Source organism: Vipera ursinii (genome assembly GCF_947247035.1).
Source record: "Vipera ursinii genome assembly, chromosome: Z".
Lineage (NCBI taxonomy): Eukaryota > Metazoa > Chordata > Lepidosauria > Squamata > Viperidae > Vipera > Vipera ursinii.
This window is the reverse complement of record NC_139517.1, coordinates 18,274,723-18,299,684: the sequence shown is the minus strand read 5'-3', so window position 1 is coordinate 18,299,684 and position 24,962 is coordinate 18,274,723. Positions and strand designations below refer to the sequence as shown.

The following is a 24,962-nucleotide window of genomic DNA, read 5'->3' as shown; positions in this document are numbered from 1 at the left end:
CGCGTACCACCTGCCAGGTGCCAATGTACCACAGGTGGTACCCGTACCACTGGTTGAAAAGCCCTAGACTAGAAGACCTTTAAGGTCCCTTCCAGCCCTGCGGTTTATGTTGTATGAAACTACATTTTGGATAACAAAAGATCTGTAATGTATTCAGTGTTGATAGAACTAGCAAACAACATATGGCAGAACCTGGCTCTTTCCCAGTTTAAATCAATCTGTGCAGCACAGTGTTCCTACTTTTCCAAAAGAGCTACCTCTGATCAATATGTAAGATCCGACAAATGGGCAGATTACTCTGTGGAAGTTAGGTATCCAGTTTCACTCAGCCTTTTATAAAATAGTCATGGAAGGCAGTACTTAGGATGGAAGGCTATGCCCACAGTAGCCTAAGATAACCCATAAATTACGGGCAGATTGCAGCTCTTGACCACATCAGCAATGAAAGTACTTCCAGCATATCAGATCAAATCCATGGGAAAAATGTTTTTGAGATAAGAAAGGAAACACTGCTGGAAGTGCTGGTGAATCAGCTAGGGATGCCAGCTTCATGAAAATATAGTAGAAAAAGTAAATTGCGTGTTTATGCCATCATTAGGGGCAAGTGAAAAGGACTCATATTTTTTTTAATCCCATTTATATCCCGCCCTTCTCCGAAGACTCAGGGCGGCTTACAATTTAAGCACAAATCAATGTGCTTAGCAATAGCCTTCATTCTATGCACATGCCTGCTTATTAGGGCTTTCGCCCCCCCACCCAAGCGGCATTATTACAAAGTCAGCTTATTGCCCCCAACAATCTGGGTCCTCATTTTACCTAACTCGGAAGGATGGAAGGCTGAGTCAACCTTGAGCCTGGTGGGACTCGAACCTGCACTAATTGCAGGCAGCTGGTGTTACTTAAGGAGGCATTAGCCCACTGCTCCACCCAGGCTCCTCATAGCTGTTTGATATAACAGTAGCTAAATGTCTGCACAAAATGCTGGGCAAATTATCATAGGAGAAAAATGAACATATTTTTATCTTATTTAAAAAAAGTTTATTAAGTGGAATGTCTAAAGTTAATGTAGAAAAAATAATAACATATAATTAACACAGGGAAATGATATATTAAGCTGAAAATGTTTTAAAATTTAGTGAAAACGTTTAGGGTATTTTAGACCTTTCCCTACTTCTATATTGAGGCTTCAGTATAGAATGTTTTCCTGCAAGTGATCTTCTGCGTTCATAAGAAACTCATTTGAAAAAAGGAAACAAAAATTATTCTATGTTAAAGATTTCAGACAAATTTCCTTCTGTGAGTTTCCTAAGCCTTTATTCATTTACAGAGCACATAGTTTCTTGTAGTGGTTAAAGCACCAGGCAGGAAATATGAGACTGTGAATTCTAGTCTTGCCTTTGGCACAAAGCCAATTGGAGACCTTGGGCCAGTCATTCTCTCTCAGCCCTAGGAAGGAGGCAATGGCAAACCACTTTTGAAATCTTGGCAAGAAAACTGCAGGGACTTCTCCAAGGCACTCTCTCAAAGGCACTGAAAAAAAAAGTTACATGCTAGTCATGTTTAAACAATGACAATCTCTCTCTCTCTCTCTCTCTCTCTCTCTCTCTCATACATGAAGATACACATAGCTGTTCCTCTTCTCCTCCTCCTCTTCCTCCTCCTTTTTTATCTGTCCTTATATGTAAAAACTAACAAGGGAAATCAGTTTAATATCTTTGGCCTTATATATTAGTTTTCTAGTACAGATTTCTTTATATTTATATCAGTTTAGCCTGTGTTTCATTAAAAGAATAGTACATATAATTTTGGACTGTCTATCCACATTCTTAATCCACTCTATTCTGATCATAGGACATGTTTCTGTTTCCCACATCATTGAATACTTACAAGAAATGACAGGGCAAAGCTGTGAAGACTGGAGGCTTCAGTCTCTCTACAAGAGATTGGACCCTGAAGAACAAGGACTTACTGTTGATTTTTCTACCTTCTACTCTGTTATGAAAGATTGGATTGCAGACTGTCAACAGGAAGGGTGAGTATTAAGAGTATTGAGAAGTTGTCTTACAGTTTGCTCTGGCATCAATATTAACTTTCCCAGATTAATCCATTTGTAATCCATTAATCCATTGTTCTCAAATGTTGTGATTTTTGTGATATTATATGAAAGAAAGTTAGGCATGATAAATGTCTGTTTTACTTTATGTTCATGTCACCAATTTTCAAAGGCCTTACATGGTTAACAATGAACAGTAAACAATGAACATTTAAAATTCCCCGAAACCAAATCCATATAAAACCCAAATCCATATAAATAAGCCACGTGTGCTACAGATCTGATCTGCATTTTATGGAACTCCTCTACTGCTATCTGGAAAAGAAAAGCTTTACAAGTTTTCCTGAAATACAGGAGGGATAAAACTAAAAAGTTGGCCTGAAATTACCACAGTCTCAGTACAGGTATCAGCTATTTTGTTTGAAAATGGAAAGATTGAAAGTTGTAATACAGCATTTCTGGGAGGCGCCTATTTAATGGAGGATGAATAAAATGATGCTTGCAAATATCCTGAAAGTAGGCAGCTAAATCTCTTACCTTGAATCTCAAAGAGACTGTTAATGGAGTTAAATGTTGCATTTTTGGAAGAGTGGTCATTAGTGTAAAATTGCAGGATTTAAATTTGCCATATCTGGAGCTATTTGAAGCCAAGAAATTAAAATGATTCAAATAAATGGCATAATTGTGCATTCTGAAAATTGATAGAATTGAACATAATGGATAAATATTACTGCCAAAATTGAATAAGTAAAATAGAGTATTTCCAAACTTTTGTTTGTTGGTAATAAAGTTTGGTGTAGGTTCGTCATCTGTTGATACTTCTGGATTCCTGTTGCACATGGCGGAGTATGCTGCATGAGAATGCAGTCTGGCATGTGGATTTGTAATGTGGCATTTTTTATGTTTCGTTGCCCACAGTTCAATAAGGTTACATATTTTCACCAAACTGCAAATAACTACCTTATTCCAGTAGCAAGTCTCTCCTACCCAAAGAGTGAACATTCTTGACTCTTTCATCAAGTGTATTCTGCCCATACAGGCAATATTAATTCTGGTTTCTTTATTCTTGCTGCTATCTTCATCTATGTTTCTGTGTGCCTGTAACTGAATACTATCATTTTATAATATATCCTCAACCTTCACTCCTGAGTTTTGCCATCAACATTTCCAGTACCCATGCCCTTGATCCTAGATGAGATGCCCAGTTTTGAAGAGTTAAAGTGCATTTGTATAAACGTTTCGATCAAAATATGGCAAACATGATCTTCAGTTTATTTTTATGTCAAACATGATCTTCAGTTTATTTTTATATCAATTAAGAGTCTTCTTATAATTCCAGAAGGTTGGATAAATATTCTGCTAGCACTTAGTAGGACAAACAAATTAAGGTTGTGGCAAATCAAAAGGTCATTCAGTGCTGATTTAGTTCCTCAAGTTACTGATTTTCAATGGAGAAAATATCTGATTTTCTCCTTGTTCAGTATTTATACAGTATTTATACAGTATTTATCCACATGCATAGTATCCATTTGGACTGTCAACTGGACTTCCAGTGGGATGGTAATGCAGGGGGCTGCACGTACCTAAGTTTCAAATGATACTTCTAAAATTTATTCCATAAATATTGTGCAGGAGCTTTTTTTAATTGAAGCACACAGCATCAGTATCAGCTGTAGTTTGACTGCGACAAGCTAAGTTTGCAGAAGTGCGGTATGCCAATAATAAAGAATGTAAACTAAAGGTGGAACTCCAATAAACGTATCTCACATAGTATCAATTTTGAGAAGCATGTGTTAATTATAAAGACTGATAAGAGAAGTAGTTTTATATTTTTGTTTAGCTTTCTCAATAATGCCGTATGAACATGAGTAACCTCTTCAACACAATGTAGAAAAAATATGATATACAGTAATGCTATTTCAAGATGTAATATCTTCTGGAATTATTCTTATAGTCAATCCTTACTCTCTTGCTAAGATAGTTTTAAAAAGAATTATATGCCACAAAATTTCATGTATTCAAGGTAAAAAAAAGTCTTTTTAAAAAAAAATGTTCTGCTTACTTTCTACATATATGTGGTGTATGTACAATCTAGCTAACTGACTTACAGTACTATTTGTCAGCCACTATGGAAACGTTTTGTATAAGAAGTGAGGTGAATAAGGTTTTAAATGTATAGTACACAACAAAAGGTATATATACCCAGTATTTTTGATAATAGATGAAATGGTGAAAGGTTACTTCCACTTATATCAGAAGAACAGTGAATACTGTATGTCATGGTTCCGATAGATGAAACCAGTAAAAGAACTTCAAGGCAAGAATTCTTCTTTAAAGAACATTTTATTCGGAAACAAAATATCGGCACTTACATAGTTGAACCCAAAACTGAGATTCCTCCCCCCAGATACAAAGTAACAAGTTGCAATTCCCATCCCTGAAACGCTGTCATAAATCACATTCCCCAATTAACGCAAGACGCAGGCTTTCCTCGCCGGCCTCTCACCCCGCCAAAATCTTATCAGACCATGTCCTTGAGTTCCCATACTTCTACGCTGTTATGGCTAGCTAAACCGTCAAGCGTTCATCCCACCCACCCCTTCTACACCTGAACTCTAAAAGAATAGAAAAGGCACGTTAGAAGCAAAAGTAAAAATGGCTGCTGATTCCCTGTTGTCAGAGCGACGACCGCCATTGTCACAGCGTGGACAGAATTATTGGCAATAGGAACTGTCCGTTCACAATTATTCTGGACCCCACAGTTGTAACGAACAATTTGTTGCTTAAGATAAAATATTTGATCCAATGTTGCATACCATACGTAGTGTTGTGACTCAGGGCCAGCCTGTGGGTCCGACAGCCGGCTCCGATGTATCGGATGACTCAGATGTGGGGGAGGAGGGAAACGAACCGGCTGATGATGATTTGGAGGCTTTGCAGAGTCCTCAGCCGGGGACCTCTTCTCAGCTGCGTGAGCCCGAGAGTGCGGAGGAAGATGACCCACAGCTGGCCCTGTTCAAGGACGCCCGACGCAGGAGGCAGTCGAGCAGGAACAAACAAAGAAAGGCTGTGAGACTCCTCGGGAGGAGGCACAGGGAGACCACGCCCTGAGCTCTCTATAAAAGGAGTGTTTGGGGAGGGGCTGGTTGCTGAAAGCAACTTTTCCGCTTGAGAAGACAAGCTCTTGTGTTTTTGTTAACTGCGTAATTAAATCTTGGCAGATGCCTTTTAGCCTTGGAAGCCCTCCAGTCTCTTCTTCTTAAATAGGGGTTTGCCTTTACAAGGCCAGAAGAGGGCTGGTTCAGAACACGTAGGGTATGTAATGATGAGTGTGGCATAGTTAGCATTGTAATGGAATATCATTGCAAAAATCACTTTCCAATTTATTGTTTGGGTTTTTTTTCTGTTTTTTCCCCAAGAAGGGAAGAGGCTACTGATTTGACAGACCGTATCGAGGACTTACACCATGACAACAAACAGCTAGCAATGCAGAATGTTAAACTACAGAGAACTATTGAGGCTGCTGAAGAGCTCAATTCAAGACTCTCTGAAGAGATTTCTCAACTGAAAGGGAAGCTGAGAAGGTAAATGGCAGAACTGCCTTACATGATTGTAAGGATTGATAAGGATGAATCTCAGAATGCAACTAGTACATTAAGAATGTGAGAAAGTACTTAGGAAAAGGAAAAAAAATAATTTGACGCCTTTATGCAACATTATGCATATATTAGGGATGCGGTGGCTCAGTGGGTTAGGGCGCTGAGCTTGTCGATCAGAAGGTCGGCAGTTTGGCAGGTCGAATCCCGAGTGCCGCGTAACAGAGTGAGCGCCTGTTACTCGTCCCAGCTTCTGCCAACCTAGCAGTTCGAAAGCATGTAAAAATGCAAGTAGAAAAATAGGGACCACTATGGTGGGAAGGTAACAGCGTTCCGTGCGCCTTTGGCGTCTAGTCATGCCGGCCACATGACTACTGAGATGTCCTCGGACAAGGGCTGCTCTTCGGCTTTGAAACGGAGATGAGCACCGGCCCCTAGAGTCGGAAACAACTAGCATGCATGTGCGGGGGAACCTTTACCTTTACCTTACTATGCATATATTGCTGAAATTTAAACATAGAAGTAACTCAGTGAGGGATCAGTACAGACCTTTGAAATATTCCCTCTACACTGAACATGTCTTAACACCTCATATATTTTTCTCTGTCAACATCTTTTTATAATGTTTTTTTTTGCTTCTTTCTGCAGTGCCAGCTTCCCAATATAGGTTTGTGCCTAGATTAACTTCTGTCTAAATTTTGAGCTATTATTTCTCCCTTTCTTTTTCAACTTTGTTTTCTGTTCGTCACATATTCATGTTAATAAAGTTTAAAGGCAGACTTCAGACCATTACGACTGAACACATACTTTATTATATTACAGTAACCAACAAACACTGGAACAAGCTAAAGTCTTGGCAAATGAATTGGAAGATCTGAAATTTTTTTCAAAAAGTATGGAGGAGGAAAATAATAGATTACACATACAAGTGCGGCAGCTGGTAGGTCTCTCTGTACATTTAATCTACCCTGTAAGGTAACTCTATCGCTAAGTGATGCAGTCATTAAGCCTTGACAAATCAAGGCTTGAACTATCTTGCTTTGCATGTAATGAGTCTATCTCATATATTAGTTTCCCCTTTTAAGTTGCATTACTGAAATAAATGAACTTTTGCACGATATTCTTATTTTTAGAGTTTCACCTGTATTTACAATTATTTTAAAAAGTGACTTACTATTGGTCCCCACACTTAGGATCATCACAGTGTCTCTAAGATTACATGATCAAAATGTGGGTGTTTGGCAACCGGCATGCGTGTGTGTGTGTGTGTGGGTCACACGATCAATGTTTGCGATCTTCCCTGGGGCTTTCCAACAAGCAGAGCCAATGAGGGAAGCTGGATTTGCTTAATGATTGTGTGATTCACTGAATGACAATAATGATTTGCTTAATAAGCGTAGCAAAAAAAAATTGCAACATTGGAGGCAACTTGGTGGAGCAGTGGGCTAATGCCTCCTTAAGTAACACCAGCTGCCTGCAATTAGTGCAGGTTAGAGTCCCACCAGGCTCAAGGTTGACTCAGCCTTCCATCCTTCCAAGGTAGGTAAAATGAGGACCCAGATTGTTGGGGGCAATTAAGCTGACTTTGTAATAATGCCGCTTGGGGTGTGTGTGAAAGCCCTAATAAGCAGGCATATACATAGAATGAAGGCTACTGCTAAGCTTGTAAGCCGCCCTAAGTCTTCGGAGAAGGGCGGGATATAAATGAAATTAAAATAAATAAATAAAATAAATAAAACTCACTTAATGACTGCATCGCCATGAAAATATAGCGTGGAGACAACTTTTTTCAGAACTGTTGTGACGGCCATTCGGTCAATATGTTTTCTTCTATATACTTTAGGAAAAAGAGCAGCATCTTCTCTCTGTTAAGATGGATAACCTTCAGGATGAGGTAAGGTAAAGAGGGGCAGAGTTCAGAAAGTGAGGTTATAGTAGTTACGCCTGAAATAATTGCAGGGCTTACTAGCCACTTCCGTTTAACAGAATTTCAAAGGCAGCAGAAAATTGTACCAGCTTGAAATTTTCTATCCTCATTGCTGACCCTATCTAACTTCTGTTCCAAGTCACTACAATTGCCTAACCTGCCTCTGAGATACTGAGTAACAATGCCTAACACACATTCTTACTTTAAGGCTGCCTTCTGACAGTGTCAGAATAAAAGTGAGATATTTTTTAACACCTGTACAACTAATAATCTTTTATTTCAACAAGAATCACTGCATGAAATTGCATGTTACCCCCATAAAAGTGTAATTGTATCTATTAACTACTCCTTGCACGTTGGATTTTATTATCTTCCTCACTCAGCTGGAAAAGAAACTAATCAAAACACCATCAACACACAGAGGTAAGAAACATTAATAATCTGTTCTATTTGTCTTCCAGAACAAAAAGTTGCTTCTGGAAAAGGAAAGCTCAGAGGGTAAAATCAAAAAGCTATTTAAAAAGAAAGCCAAAATGAAGGTATGAATGAGCTGAATTGTATACATAGTTTATCAAAAATGTCAGTGTACCCCTAGTTGGGTAGTTAACTGCAGTGCTTATAATTTGGTTATCTGATTGCAACTACCGTACTTGTATTTTTATTTCCTCATAGTCACAACTCTCTGAGTATGAAAATCATATCTCCTGCAAAGATGCTGCCCTTAATAAGGTAAGTTGTTTGTCCAGAGTATGCCAAACTGAAAATGTAGCTGTGTCATAGTGGGGAGGTAAAATAACAGTGTGCGTCTTATGATATTCTATGCCCGTGGTGGCGAACCTATGGCACGCGTGCCACAGGTGGCACGCAGAGCCCTCTCTGTGGACACGCGCGCCATCATCCCAGTCCTAGGCCTTCAAGCTGGGTTTTATAAAACTTTTCACTTTAGGCCTCCACCGCCATGTGCAAAAAAAAAAAAGCTTCAATCAATCAATTTCAACTTCTTGCGGGAAAAAAAAAAGATCTCGCAAAGTTGGAATTGATTGATTGAACTTTTTAGTCCCACCCAGTCTGCCGTTACCACTGCAGCCATGCCCACCCAATGCACCACACCCACCCAATGGGCCACGCCCACCCAGCACCCGACGATACATAAGTGGGTTTTGGGTTGCAGTTTAGGCACTCAGTCTCTAAAAGGTTCGCCATCACTGTTCTATGCTATTATGATTATAGGGATTAAAACAACTGAAGAGTTTTTGCTATCATAGCTATAATAATAAATGCAGATACCATTTTAAACACTCATCACCACTAATTTATTAAAGCTGCTTCACTTTTTCAGACTTTTATGAGCCTGAAAAATTGATGTTGCAGAGGTATACATTTTACAGCAATTCAAAATGATTCTTCTGATGTTAAAATAATTGACAACCTCCGGCTAACTTGTTTTGTTGCTGCATTCAGGAATCCCTAGGTGTCACTACAACTTCAGTGTTCAATTTAATTTGATTATGAAAAAAGAAGCAATTCCTAGTTTCAGATAGCTACTTTCAAAATCTTTGCTAGAACACAGTTTGCTTTGTGATGCTGAATTACTTTCTTGTTTGGATTTTATTAATGTTTATATTTACAGAAAACAAAACAAATTGAAGAACTTACAGTAACTCTGGATGAATATCAAATGATGGTACAGGTGATGTACATTTTAATTGTGACAAGAAGGAATCTAGCCAGAGTGTCATTAAGCAATCCAGGCACAAGGTTGCTTGGAATGTCAACAGATTATTATCCTCAAGTTTCCCACTTCACTTCCATAATTGTAAAAGTATTGGTAACTCATATTAGGAAGGTAAAGATTCACAGGTTTTTCAACCCTTGCTTCAGTTTATGGCAAGTGTTCCACATCAATGGAATTACTGAAATGTTAATGAAATTCCTATAAAGTACGGTAAGTCTATGCAGATTTCTAGATATTTCTGTTAGGCTGCTGTCTTGCTTCTTTTCTCTGCACTATTATAGCAGGTGTTGTACATAATCTTATACTGTACTGTCCATATAGGAATTGAAACTGGAAGTTAGTAGGCTTCAAGAACACTTATGTCAGTCCTATCAAGACCTAAAAATGTAAGTGTTAGCAGCATTGGATATTTTTAGTGTGAACGTTTTAAGATGTGCCGTAATGCCTATTGAATGCTAATACTATAATATTTGCTACAAACTGTATTTTTAAGGAAAGACTAAAAAGTGATATTTAATAAATACCATACATAACTGCTATTCCAACAAATCTTGAGGCTAATTTGTAATTACATTATTCTTTTTCAGCCTGAATCATGGTCAATCTTATATTTATTCACAAGAAATTATGTAATGCATATGTAATATAAAGCCTTTTTGTTATATTAGCTTAACTATATCTTAATTTTGGGAGGACTTTTTATTGAACAAGAATAAATGATTAATAAAGAATAAATACAATCTTTTCCAATTTATTCAATCTGTTTTATTATATATATTTAAACCATTTTTCATACCAGATGTGTAGCTGCAGCAATGTAACAGAAATGGAAATTTTTCTACAACTCAGCAGTATTTTTTTTTAATGCAGGCCGCCAACAGACTCTCTACAAAACATGAATAGTTCCATACAGAGATCCGCACAGTCACTCTACAAAGAGATTGAAGAATCACGTAGAGTAAGAAGCATTTCTTTTTAGAGAGTTATGCCATTGCTTTAGATCAGGGGTGTCAAACTGCCGGCCTGCGGGCCAGATGCGTCACACCGAAACTACGCCCACCCCATTGCCAGCAATGGGGGAAAAATCACGATATGTCGCGACATGTCATGTGACATTGTGAGTTTGACACTCCTGCTTTAGATGAACTGATAATAATCTTGGGTATTTTGAACATAAACTGGGAATGTATTAAAGAATAGAAACCAGAAATTTATCGTGAACATTTTGCATTTAACTGCATCTTAACCACACAATGAAATGAATAGAGAATTGCTACTTGCATTCTTCGAAGTACAAGCAGAGCCAAGTAAGACCTAGCCAACAAAACTAACTCTCTTAGGTTTCTGGAAGACTTTTAAGACCTGGCTCTTTCCCCAGGCCCGGTATTAGTGGAACCCTTGTTGTGGGTTTGTTTGATTGTTTGTTTGACTACTAAGGCTGTTATGTTTTGTTGTTAAGCTTTTAATTCTTTGAAATTGTAAATTTGCTCAGGATCTTTTAGAATGGGACAGTTATAATAAATCTAATAAAACTGCAAATGCAACAAGTTTATTAAAATTAAGAAATTTATGAAATGCTAGATTAATCTTTGGAAAGTCGGTAAAGATTGGGATTGTTTGAATTTAAGGGCAAAAAAAAAGCACTTTTAAACTACCTGCTTGCAATTCTTTAAACCTGGCAGAGTTTCACCCAGGATTTGACAATAAATTTCTGAAAACACAAATCTGCACCCCAGAGCAATATGAAGAGACAAAGACATGACTCAGATAAATAAGTTACTTTTACTACAGATAGAAGCCCAGACAACTAAAATCAGTTCCTACGTGATCAAGCCCTCTATAAACAAATCATGGTTTAAATGTTACAATCCCTCTACATGTTTTTACATTTCTCAGCTCTGAATGTGTAGGGTACCTATGCATGTTTTGGTAATAGTACTGTCTGATCTCAGATTCTTTTGCTTCTGGCTTTACCATTTCATTCCACACAAAACGCTACTGCAATGCTCTCTACATGGGGCTGCCCTTGAGGACCACTCGGAGGCTTCAGTTGGTGCAGAATGCGGCCGCGCGAGTTGTGATCGGGGTTTCCCGATACTCCCATGTAACACCTCTACTCCGCGAGCTGCATTGGTTTCCGGTTGCCCTCCGGGTGAGATTCAAGGTGCTGGTGATGACCTATAAAGCCCTAAATGGCTTGGGTCCGGGATATCTGAGGGAATACCTGCTGCCGGCATCAAGTTCCCTTCGTCCACAGGGAGGGTCTTCTCAGGGTACCACCGGTAAAAGATTGCCAGCAGATAACACCCAGAGGGAGGGCCTTCTCTGTGGGTGCGCCTGCCCTTTGGAACCAGCTGCCCGCGGAGCTTAGGACTGCCCCCGACCTTCGTTTCGCCGGGACCTGAAGACCTGGCTCTTTGAACTTTCCGGCCCAGGCTGAGAGTTTTAATCGGGGTTTTTATATTTTTTCAGGAACTTAATTTAATCTTTTTAATCGTTTTTAAATTTTGTATCGATGTTTTAAGTACCCTGTAAACTGCCCTGAGTCCTTCGGGAAAGGGCGTTATATAAATTCAATAAAATTCAAATTCAAATTCAAAATATCTGCCTCCTGGAATTGCATAATTCCTTTTGTATTCTTGTGAAGATGAATGTAAGGAATTGCAATTGTGCTACCTGTATCCATGCTCCAAAACATATCTTTCTTTTCAGATTTAAACTGTTGCACAATACTGTACCTGTAGAGATGCTAATATTAAATTATAGTTAAAGTTGGATGGTCACACCTATGTTGTCTTATACTTAGTTGAGTTGTCTTATACTGTAGAGTTGTTACACTACAGTCCAGTACCAGAGTGGGATTATCACATTACAGGCCAATCCTGGATTGTTATAGTTATAATGCATATAACATATGTAGTAGAAGCAGATTTTCTTGGAGTGGAATAGCATTTTGCCAAGAACAAAATATTTTGCTCTGAGTGTTAGAAAAAAGCAATCTCTGTCATGAAATGCTATTTTAATAAATATTTAACTGTACAACATTCCGCGAACTATGACTTGATACACTTTTGTTGTATGTAGCAGGAGATCAGTAGGGAATGTGGCTTGCCTAGTCCTCTGTGTGGGATGTTGAATTCTTTGGTGATACATCCAGTGGCTGAAGGAAGCATTGATTCTTTGACAGAACAGGTAAGTATAGAATCACAAGTACACTGGGTTCCCCACCCCCCTTTTTCCTGACACATGCTGTAGATTTCATAGCAGTGAGCACTTAAAGTTTAACTCCTGCTTTAATTGTGGCAAATGATTCCAAAAGTTGATTTGGGCACATTGTTTTGGTAGCCCCTACTTCTCTTTTTAGGTTTTTTTTTTTAAATTAACCCCAAGTGATATCTGGAGCCAATTCAACTTTGCATGTCCAGTTTTCAGCAGATGCTGTTCAGGAGTTCAGCACACATTCATCTACTCATATACATTCCCATCAGCAGAAGGTGACTGGTTAGCCAACAATGACTTATTTTCAGCCCTTTTGCTTTTGGAAATCTGCTGTAATGGATTAAAAGAACCTATAAAAATCACCAAGATAACTTTCTTCTTCTTAATTTAGAAATGTTGCGCCTACACCTTTAGTTCTACGCGGGGAAAAACCCGAAAAACCAAGGATCCATATATATATATATATATATATATATATATATATATATATATATATACTTAATTAGAATTCAAAGCATTGTCTTTATTCTTTCATATGAAAGATAGACCCTCACTTGTACTTTTCTCTTTCTTTAACTATCTGGATAATAATTATCTGGATATTTGTAGCTTATATATGATAGCGCTACTTTCATAACCTTTTTAAGTAGGTTAAAAAGTCCTATTTTCAGTCTTGTTAAGAACTGATAAAGACCTAATGTGAAATTCATTGTTCCAGCAGCTATTCCTTTTCTCTTCTAGAAACATAGCAAGAATGGGTCAGATGATACCAAGGCATTACTTCCAGTTTCACATAATATGCCTCAGTTAAGCCTTGCAACTGGTGGTAGACTGATATCGAAGAATCAGGAACATAAACAAGACCGAAATAATCTTCTATCAGAGAAAGGGGGAAGGTAGGAACAATGATGACATTGCTGAATGAGGGAGGATGTTTTACGTCTCAAAGATATTCTTTGATCGAGACTTTAGCTATAAATCGGGCGAGTGATTGGGAATACCCAGACCTCCTTGGAAATAAACTGTTCTTTTTAACACTTGAATTCTTCCAAGAGAGATGTAAATAGAGACAATAACAGAAAAAAAGGTTGGAAAATGAGAGCAACAGATGCCGCCCCAGCGAGATTTTATGACACCCCAAGACACACAAAATAGGAGTCCCCCTCAGACTATTATAGCGCTACAAGATACCCTTACTTACAACCTGGCTAAATGGCTGGCACAACATTTAAGCTGCCTGAGTCCACTCTCGAGCTTATCCGTACAATTTTCGACAAAACCGCAAGGCTTAAATGTGGCTCCTGATGAGATCATGGTCTCCTTTGACGTAGTTCCCCTATTTACATCCATCCCTCCTCACTTAGAATACGAATTAATAGATAAAAAACCAGAAGAAGAGTACAGCACAGATAAACAATAACCTAGGTAAAGGTAAAGTTCCCTCCGCACATGCGTGCTAGTCGTTTCTGACTCTAGGGGCCGGTGCTCATCTCCGTTTCATAGCCGAAGAGCCAGCACTTGTCCGAGGATGTCTCCGTGGTCATGTGGCCGACATGACTAGACGCCAAAGGTGCATGGAACGCTGTTACCTTCCCACCGTAGTGGTCCCTATTTTCCTACTTGCATTTTTACGTGCTTTCAAACTGCTAGGTTGGCAGAAGCTGGGACGAGTAACAGGCGCTCACTCTGTTGTGCGGCACTCGGGATTCGACCCGCCAAACTGCCGACTTTCTGATCAACAAGCTCAGCGTCCTAACCCACTGAGCCACCCCGTCCCTAACCTAACCTAACCTAACCTAACCTAACCTAACCTAACCTAACCTAACCTAACCTAACCAGGTCATAAATCATGAAGCTACTCCAGTACTGCCAACATGTCTTCTTCACATTCAAAAGGGAGATGGATGAGCAAATAAAAGGGACACCCATTGGATCCCCAATATCAGGAGTCAATGCAGACACTGCCCTGCATGAACTAGAACACCATGCCTTTCAAAACTGCACTCTGAAATGTTGGTGCCACTCTGTGGATGACACGTTTGTCGTCATCATCAAAAGAAAAGCAATGAAAGACTTTCATACTCTGCTGAACTCCCATTTTTCCAGACATACAATTCACAACGGAAGAAGAAGCAGCTAGACAATTACCACTTTTAGATGTGCTTGTCAAGAGGCAGGAAGATGGAAGCCTAGAAACCATGGTTTATTGCAAGGTCACCAACACTGCAAATGTTCTGTTTCAACAGTAACCATCCACTGTCAAAACAATATATGGTAGGGTGAGAACCCACTGTAGTACCCAGGAAGCTAAACAACTGGAGAAAAGGTACCTACGTGAACAATTCAGACAGAATAGGTACCCACAAGCATTTATTGCAAGATGCCTGTACAACATGCAAGGAAGAGAAATGAAGAAAGAATGTATAAAACCAACTTTATGGCCCACCTGCCATACATCAAAAACATTTTGGAAGCAGTAGAATGCAGCTTCCGAGATGTGCAAGTGGACACTGCGCGCTGCACAGAGGCTACAATACAAGGACAAATCAGGAATTGCAAAGATCACTTGGAGTTGGGAGATACTTCTACTAGATTCCCTGCATGGATTGCCCCTGTGACTGTGTATGACAGATGGGGAGGAAGCTAATCGCCCGACTGCAAGAACACAAGCGAGCGGTTAGATGAGGAGACCCAAACTCATTGGTAGCCTCACATTGCAGTGAACAAGGACATAACATTCAATTTCACAGCTACTAAGTTTGTTGGCTGAGCAGGTACAAAAGTAGCCAGGGAAATGATTGAAGCCTGGGAAATGTGTCCCTTGTCAGTCAACAGGAGTGCTGATTTACCCACTAGCTTATCAGGTACTTAGGAGCAAAGGACTTGACAACACAAGGAAACCAGTAGCTGGCCATCAACACCAGTTACGCACTAGGAAGCCACACCAATGAGGCACCACATAAATATGACACATAAAGTAGCCCAAAGAACACATTATGGTAGAGAGAAGTTCCCTGAGGATGGGCTCCAGCATGAGTCCAAAAGCTTGGAAGACTAAACCTCTGGTCCTGGTTGAATGCCCCAGCTTGGATTCTGCAAACTTATTATAACTATCAACTAGTTCTGGATAGCATTCCAGATTCCTCCCTTGCTTATTGTGGCTTACATACCTAGCAGGTATGTAAAGTGAAGGTGAAGATTATACTCACAGAAAATCTGTTATGACTTATGCTTATTTAAAGGGGAAAACTACTTTAAAATTAGAACAGCTAAGGACAACTTAAGACTGCCTTAAATATGAGTTGCCAATGTCTTAAGGATATGGCAAAAAAGAGTTTCTAGGCATGTTCTGCCATTGTTATGTAGAAAAGGGAAATGTCCATGTACAGTGAGCATTTTAATCTTATTGTTAAAAGTTTCCTCAGTTCAGACTGAAAAGGTTTTCTGTTGTATCTGTGTTTAATAAGTTATCTTTTTTTTTCAACCCAGCAAGGAGGAATCAAAACAAAGCCTGACAAATGAACACACTGGCAATAGCAAGGCTCTTGAATTGACTCTAAAGAACATGGATGTGTGGACCTACCCATCTAATGTAGAGTCTCAGGTACTTTCTTGTACTTACAAAGATAGATAATGACATAGAGATTTCTAATTTGGAATGGGGATATTTTTAGATAGACTGATTGGCAAGCCCTTTTTATGCACTGAATCAACAATTACTTTCTTCTTTTGCTGTCTGTTGTTCCTTATTCATACCATATTCCTGTATGACTTTGAATCTAAGCCAGGGTATAATCTATAGTTGATTCTCCTTCAAGAATGAAGGCTTTGGAGTGACCACAAAACAAGACTGTTTCTGTATTCTTTGTTAGCCCTGTCCTATCTTCTCAAACTCTGAAGAAGAAACAAATGGAAACAAAGATATTGGTGGGAATAGGAACTGAGCTTTTTTCAGCCTGTCTACTGTAGCTGTGACTAAGAAATATACAGCAGTAGTGAACTTATTTTTTTCAATTTATTCTCCTATCCATTGTTAGAATTAATTCTCACAAAGCCAGAGAACGGTATCATTTTTTAAAAAAAATGCCATTTATATCCCGCCCTTCTCCGAAGACTCAGGGCAGCTTACAATCTATGTATATGCCTGCTTATTAGGGCTTTCGCCCTCCCCCCCAAGCGGCATTATTACAAAGTCAGCTTATTGCCCCCAACAATCTGGGTCCTCATTTTACCTACCTCGGAAGGATGGAAGGCTGAGTCAACCTTGAGCCTGGTGGGACTCGAACCTGCACTAATTGCAGGCAGCTGGTGTTACTTAAGGAGGCATTAGCCCACTGCTCCACCAAGGCTCATAACAAATAAGGTTTTTTTCAATCGCTTCCTATTTTATTTAATTGCCTTTTCCTAGGTAAAAGAGTTGTCTTCAATCTATGTAGTTGCAAGTATCTTGTGGAAAGCTAATTGGTGTTCTCTTAGGAAAAAAAATAACATAAAAAGCATATTTTTTGCTTAATAGGCTTTAGGCTGTAATAGGAATCATGAAATATTAAGTACAGTATAGAGGACTATTTCTGGCAAATGGGATCTCTTTTTGTCTATCGTCTCTTTATTTAATTTTACTGAGTTAATATTTTTTTTAGAAATAGTTTCAGTTTGACTGAATAAAAGAAGGTATGTAAGTAAATTTGGGCAGGTAATACAGTCGGTCCTTGGGTCTTTCCCATTTTGTCACTAGCCATTGCATAAACATGCCCTAGTAACATCTATTTTCTTTTATATACCCTTGATACTGCTTTTGTGTCATTTCTGGCCCACGAGCCAGAGAGATTTAACTTAAGCCAGAGGTAGGCAACCTTGTTCTCTTTTATGAGTCGTAGACTTCAACTCCCAGAATTCCTGAGCCAGCCGTGCTGAGGGGAAAGGGAGAGGTTTCCAAGCTGAGCCATGCTGGCTCAGGAATTCTGGGAGTTGGAGTCCACAAGTCATAAAAGAGCCAAGGTTGCCTACCCCTGACCTAAGGTGTACTGGAAATAAAGGCTCATCCTCAGTTACTCCTCTCTGCAACATGAACATGTCCCAATAACCATTTTTTTAAAAAAAATATTCATGTCCGCATGACATTGCCTTTGTCTCATCCCTAGTCCACAGCTGAGCTAGCTTAAAGCCATATTTAGCTGTTCCAGTTTTAAAGCGGTGCCCTCTTCTCCTATATCGTTTTTGCCACGGATATGATACAGCATGCGTCATCCACAATTTAGTTGGTGAGAGAAACAAGGGAGAGAGAAACTGCCCTATTCATATTTGCAATTTTAAGCTGCAAGGAGGGAGATCTCCTGGTTGCTGAGAAGTGCTCTCTACAGCTATTTTGGTTGGGGCTGCAGTAGAGACTGGACATCTATTTTCACTTGGTTGCCTGCAAAAGGCATGACAAAATTTTTGAAATGCTTCATAAGCGTTACATAGTACCTTTTTAAATACAGGATCGGTATTCCTTTAAAAGAACTTCAAGAAAACAGCTTCCTGATCTCTTGAAAGTGGGTTAGTCTTGTGCTACACAGAATGTCAGTTTAAACTAGGAAAGAGAGTTGACTTCTACTAGTTAATAGTGCTAGCTTTTGCGGGTTGAGGGGGAGAAACCAAAATGTAATAAGCAAAAACAAATCAAACATGTAAGGTTGCTGGTAGATTTGGTTGTATTTAATACAAGAGATGGTGGGTGGTGTTATTTTACCAACATCATTTCAGATTTATGGCAATCTATGGGTTATTTCTTGCTGCTGCTATCCCCCAAAACAGAAGTGAATTTGCTGCCATTTCATTATTTTCTTTATTCAAGGACAGAGTTCACTTGCCTTGGATTGCTCTCTCCAGTTACACACTTAGATGTTATGATAAGTACCTTGAGGACTCATCTGTATAAAATTATTTCGAAAGAACAGTTTGTGGGACAAAAGAAATACTAAATTTTTAAAATCTATTTTTCTTAATTTCAGTGATGCCTATTTCTGTGAGATATATATATATATGTGTGTGTGTGTGTGTATGTATGTAGATGTAGATATAGATATATAGATATAGATATGGATAAGCGTCTGTGTACACATATTTTTGTGTGCGTTTGTATAAATGTGATATACATGTGATATATATATATATAGATAGATATAGATATATCACAGAAATAGGCATCACTGAGATTTAAAAAATAGATTTAAAAATGTATACATAGACACACATACACGTATGTGTATGTGTGTGTGTATGTGTATATATATGTGTGTGTATATAGGGATGCGGTGGCTCAGTGGGTTAGGACGCTGAGCTTGTCGATCAGAAGGTTGGCAGTTTGGCGGGTCGAATCCCGAGTGCCGCGTAGCAGAGTGAGCGCCTGTTACTCGTTCCCAGCTTCTGCCCACCTAGCAGTTTGAAAGCATGTAAAAATCCAAGTAGAAAAATAGGGACCACAACGGTGGGAAGGTAACAGCGTTCCGTGCGCCTTTGGCGTCTAGTCGTGCCAGCCACATGACCACGGAGATGTCCTCGGACAAGCGCTGGCTGTTCGGCTTTGAAACGGAGATGAGCATCGGCCCCTAGAGTTGGAAATGACTAGCACGCATGTGCGGGGGAACCTTTACCTTACCTTTATATATATTGGGAGAGATTAGAAAAAGATTTAAATAATTGAACAGACATTTTCATTAATAAACATTAATCAGCAGTAACATGTTATTCATTTTTCCTCCAAGATGGTGCATTTTAACTTTCAAGAAATTATGGTTTTCCGCTCAGCAGAATTGTAAGTGCATATGTTGAGTCCATTATGCAGAATAAGGTGGTGGTCTACTCTTAGTAGCAGAATTTGTACTTTCACTGAAGAACAATGAATAAATATTTTGAAGAAGCAATTGTACTTGCACATGGGATATTCATGCTGCTTCTTGTTTGGTTCAGCACCTGTGAGCTCTTTTCAGCAGCTGAGCGAGTTTAGTGCAAAAGAAATTTTTTTTAAAACTGGTTTTTAGCTGTAACCCTCAAGAATTGTGGGTTTATCCATTAAAGGAGAAGTTTTGCTTCATTCCTTTTCTCCGAGCTTCAGCTGTCCTGCCAAGTCCTGTAAAAGTAACGTTAACAACTTAGTATCTCTACTTCAGATACTTTGGTGATGCAAAGTAATAGAATTATAGGGTTGGCAGGGACTGCAGAGATCATCCAGTCTATCTTCTTGCATAATTATAGGGGTCACTATGCCACCCTTTAATACAGCGTTTCCCAACCTTAAGAACTTGAAGATGCGTGGACTTCAACTCCCAGAATTCCCCAGCCAGCTATGCTGGCTGGGGAATTCTGGGAGTTGAAGTCCACGCATCTTCAAGTTCCTAAGGTTGTGAAACGCTGCTTTAATATATATGGTGAATTGCCAAGTTTCTGTTTTCCTATTTGCTTCCACAGGAGATAAGTTACATGTCAAATACAAGTTTTTGCATTCCTTTTGTGGGGATGATGGGATTTTTTGTTGCTGCATAGCTTAGGGCAGGGCAATTATTTTTACTCCTTATTCTTAGCATTCCTGAATCATCAGGAAAGGCCAATCCTGTTTTTTTTCCCCAAAGCTAGTTTCAAGGAATTGGGAACAGGGGGTTTGGAAATGCCCAAGACTAATAAATACAAGTGTTTTTAATCAGTAAAATAACTGCATGATGTCACAATTTTAAAACTGCATTCCAAATGAGTTATTTTTCTGGTTATTTGAAATTAAATATAATTTGTATAGAATATATTCTTGGAAAATATAAATATATATTTATATAAATATTTAAATATTTATATATATTTAATTTTATTGAATTTGTAAACCGGCCTGAGTCCTATGGGAATAGGGCGGTATACAAATTCAATAAAATAAATAAATAAATAAATAAAATATACTATTACACTATTTCATTCTGAAGCTGATATATACTCACAGTTGCTTTTCCCATTTTTAAAGTAGAAGAAAAATATATCACAATCTGGATGGGATAGATTATTCCAGAAGTTTCCAATGATTTTGTCTTACTCAAGTCATAGCAGACACAACAAATCCCAGGTGGCAATAACATAGGTGTATATTGTCTTGAATGAAGTATGTTAGCATATAAGTTCTATAATATGTGGGGCTTTTGTTCCAGAAGTTCTGAAGAAGCCTTGCAGAAACACCCTTTTGTCCCAAAAGATGGTGAGCTAATCCCAAATGTTTGGAAAAAAACTAATGGCTACTCATGTGAACTCCTACTTCAAAGGTAAGGAACCACTGTATTTGTCACATACTTTCACCAATAATATCTATTCTTCCATATAGTATTATTACAGTTGACTTACAACAGTTCATTTAGAGACTGTTCATAGCTACAACAGCTTTGAAAAAAGTGACTTTTTTCATATTTTTCATATTTACAATCATTGCATCATCCCCACAGTCGTGATCAAAATTCAGAGGCTTGGCAACTGATTCATATTTATGACAGTTGCAGTATCCTGGTGTCATGTGATCACCTTTTGCGACCTGACAAAGTCAACTAGGAAGCCTGATTCACTTAACAATCCTGTTACTAAATTGATAACCGAAGTGATTCACTTAACAAATGTGGTAAGAAAGGTCGTAAAATGGGACAAAGTTCACTTAATAAATGTCTCAGCAATATAAATTTTGGGCTGAATTGTGGATGTAAGTTGAGGATGACCTGCATTTTTTTTTTGTATTCTATTATGATTTTTACATACTTTTTTGTGCCTTCAAATCAGTCCTTTACTCCTGGAGCCTGTCTTGGAAGTCTTGCAGTTTTCCTGACAAGATTTTGGAAGTGGTTTGCCATTGCTTGCTTCCTAGTTCTGAAGGAGAGTGACTAGCCCAAGGTCACCTTGTTGGCTTTATGCCTAAAGTGGAACTAGAACTCACAGTTTCCTGGTTTCTAGCCTGGTGCTTTAACCACCGCATCAAATTGGACCTTTTTTTATAGGAATTATATGTAATTTCTTTGTTTCCCATGTACTATATACAGTAATTACCATGTCTAGTAAATTCATTACAGATACTATTCAGATAGAAATTGGCCTAGAAGTAAATCTAGGATAAATAGTCAATATAGTACTAGACCAGGTTATGCTAAAACAGATAATTTTAAGGCCAAGGAGAACGCTGCTTTTTCCATTACTAAGATTCATATACTGGACATCATAGTTAAAGATGGGTAGCTTCTCAGGAAGCTAATTATTCTTTCAGCTAGTAAAAAGTACTGTATAGTATTTGCCTTTTTGATAAAGTAAACAAGGGATATAAAATATTGAACTACTAGACCATGGGTATCAAACTCGGATCACGTCACGTGACATATCGTGACGTATCATGACATGTTTTGCCTTTGCAGAGCTGGGGTGGGCATGGCCTGCGTGTGACACATCCGGCCCACGGGCCGCCAGTTTGACACCCCTGAACTAGACTCTTGATTCTCAATTTCAAAATATAACAAACGCTTCTTGAATATTTCCCCAGTTTTCTTGTATCTACAGTGTGAAATAAAACAGACTTAATGATGTGTATGCAATTGACATAGGATATGCCGTTGACATAGGATCTTGAAATGTTTGAAAGTGGAACATAACAGAAGAATAATTAAATAATTAAGAATATAGCCACTGAAGCATATTTTTACATCCATGTAAAACGTGCTGATTTCTCAACATATTGTTTTAGGCTTGATTAAGGAAGAACTTTATCAGGGGTGCAGAATTGCAATTTGTTTTCTTGATGTTTAAATGCTGTTTAAACACTGAAATTAAAAAAAAATGGACCCAGTTAATAGAGGCCACGTTCTTTTCCTGTGAAAGGAGCTACAATCCAGCTGTTTGGGTTATTTCTATTTTGCATATGCAAAATTTTAAAAGAAGAAAGCCACAGTATCATTTGTGTTGCTTTTTGGTGATTTTTGAATATTTTATATCTGTGCCCATAGTAAACAGAAGTGATGAATTTCGTACTGTTAGCTCTAATTTAAAAGGATCCTGCTAATCCCCAGTCAGCAAAAACTCATTACAGCTTCTGTGTTTCCTGATTCTGTATCTGACTTAATATCTTATCTTAGTATTTGTTTCCTTTCCCCCCCTCTTCTTTCCACACAGATTTTTTGACGTCCCATTAGGCTATCTAATCCTGCACATCCTCCAGGAACTATTGCTCCTTGGGCTGCTGCTTGTTTTGTGTGTTTCCTTGCTAGCAGTTTTCTGTTTAGTTATATTCCACAACCAATTTTCGATGTGGATTGAGCCGGAGGGAAAATTTTGGCATTTCTTGTCATTGCAGTATCGACATCTACCACCTATCTGACCATTGTCCCATCCCTTAAATCCATACAAAGGAAAGGAGATGTCTGGGAAGATCCAACATGTAAATAAATATTTTACAAGAATAAATTAAATGCGAGCCTTTTTTCAATCATTAGTTGGATATAAGATGGGATCTGCCTTCTCTCATTAACTGGAAAGGCAAATTACCTAGTTTTTCAAGGGAAAAGGAAAATTCCAATGAATTATTGTAACCAGATTCAGCTGATAAACATGGTTCCAGTTGCTCTTTAGATATTTCCTAACAAAGGATGGTTGAAGATGAAATTAGTTTTTGAGATGTTATCTGTATATCTGTTTCCGCACTAATTTGAATGTGAGACAAGGGCCATTGTCAGCCATCAAGTGTGTATGTATGGGTGGGAAATGTTATTCGAGTATTCTGAAAGTTGTGCGATAACTTATGAAAAAATAGGCACCTGTATCATGGCTGAGAAATATCAATTTAGGGGGATATCACTTATGATCATTAGTTCTTTCCTTATCCAATCTGGTATTGCCTGCCTTGAAGGAGATGGTAGACGTTTGTTAAAGAAACCCACTTGAAATTATTCCAATTTTTAATAACCATAGATGTGTTTCAAATTTACCATTCTGTTTCAAATTTACCATTGAAACAAATGATGGCCACATGCTTCAAGATGAAGCTGATTTTCTGATCTATTTCAATCCAGTTTCAGGCACAGAAACAGACTAGTCACCCTGATGGATAAAAATATATATACTGGGAGTGGTTATCAGGATGTGTGGGCTACAATGTTATTTATACAATGCCCAGATATGTTTCTTTCTATTATCAAAAGTGTCATGGTCCTTTTGTTTTGAGTCAGATTATATACTGGATCAGATGGAACAGGTGAAAGTTAAGTCCAGACAAATGAGAGGGTCTAATGACTTGGGTAGATAAAAAATGTCGGAGCCCTTACTTATACTAAACAGGGTCATACTCCCGATGAACTTTGATTTGCTTGTTTTTCTGTAGTTTTCTGAGTCAAATTCGTGCTTATGTTAACATCTTAATCCCTTAATAGTTTGGGTCCATCTAGCCAAAGTAATGGATTCTCTTCTGTGTTGTGAAGCTGGAAGTTCTGTAAGAGCTTATTCTAGAATCAACAAGGAGTAAGGCTTTTTCGGTGCAAGCAATCAGGTTTATGGAAACCTTCATTCTGGAATTCAGATTGTTCCCTCTCTGCTTTGTTTTACAAAGATTAAAAACTTCATTTTAAAAATGTTAACAAAGTAGCTGTACTGGCCCATATGTTCTACATCACAGGTCTGCAACCCGCGGCTCTGGAGCCGCATGCGGCTCTTTCAGCCGCCTCCTGCAGCTCCCAGTCCTCTGCCATGTGCAGTCCAAAAAAAAAAAGGTTCAACCAATCAATTCAAATATGCAGGGTAGGTGCATATCTCGCCTTGTCTCCACTCTTCAGTCAAACCCTGTTCTGCGCATGCGCACGTGTACGCACATGCGCACACATTTTTTGCGGCTCCCAGTTTTTCCTTTTGTGAGGGAACCGGTTCCGAGTGGCTCTTTCACTGTTTCAGGTTGCTGACCCCTGTTCTAGATGTTTCATTACCTCAGATTCTTAAAAAAACAAAAACCTGAAGAACAAAAATTCTAATACCCCCAAAGTTCAGCAACAAAACTAAGAGACCTTTCAGAGATCTGCCAGTTAATGAGATTACCTTTAATTTTGAAGAACAAACAGAATGCTAGCCACAACAAAGTGGATGAAGGAGGTAATTGGCTTCTCAAAGATCCATAGTTTTGAGTAAGCTATTTGTCTAGTTCTTGACATTTCTAATATTTACCTGGTAATCCTATCTGTAGGAGGTGGCGCAAATATCAGTCAGCTAAATGCCGTGTGCTTTTGTCTTCATTAGTCTAAGCAAGAGAGAACGTACACCGAAAGAGGGGACTTAGAAAGAAGTGAATATCTACAGTATATGAGGCAAAAGAAACTGATAAGAACATTCCACGGTTGTAAAAATTGTAAAGTTGTAAATGTGCATGTGAAGTAGAATGCAAAGATGTATAAAAAGGGTCACCAAACT

The 24,962-nt window shown here is 38.5% G+C and overlaps 1 protein-coding gene and 1 long non-coding RNA gene across 2 annotated transcripts in view; both read left to right on the top strand.

Moving 5' to 3' along the window:
- Positions 1 to 24,962, top strand: part of LOC310648670 — a 71,698-nt gene that overhangs the window by 34,016 nt on the left and 12,720 nt on the right. The gene's annotated exons all lie outside the window — the stretch shown is intronic.
- The window catches only part of KASH5 (KASH domain containing 5), a gene marked incomplete at both ends in the record, with an annotated part of 31,576 nt that overhangs the window by 2,993 nt on the left and 3,621 nt on the right, over positions 1 to 24,962 (top strand). The window contains 9 exons of the mRNA XM_083377429.1: positions 1,852 to 2,032; positions 5,476 to 5,637; positions 6,472 to 6,589; positions 7,493 to 7,543; positions 8,038 to 8,115; positions 8,249 to 8,305; positions 9,207 to 9,266; positions 9,633 to 9,697; positions 16,020 to 16,134. Of these exons, the coding sequence (XP_083233555.1) occupies positions 1,852 to 2,032; positions 5,476 to 5,637; positions 6,472 to 6,589; positions 7,493 to 7,543; positions 8,038 to 8,115; positions 8,249 to 8,305; positions 9,207 to 9,266; positions 9,633 to 9,697; positions 16,020 to 16,134 (887 nt within the window). The remainder of the gene's footprint in view (positions 1 to 1,851; positions 2,033 to 5,475; positions 5,638 to 6,471; positions 6,590 to 7,492; positions 7,544 to 8,037; positions 8,116 to 8,248; positions 8,306 to 9,206; positions 9,267 to 9,632; positions 9,698 to 16,019; positions 16,135 to 24,962) is intronic.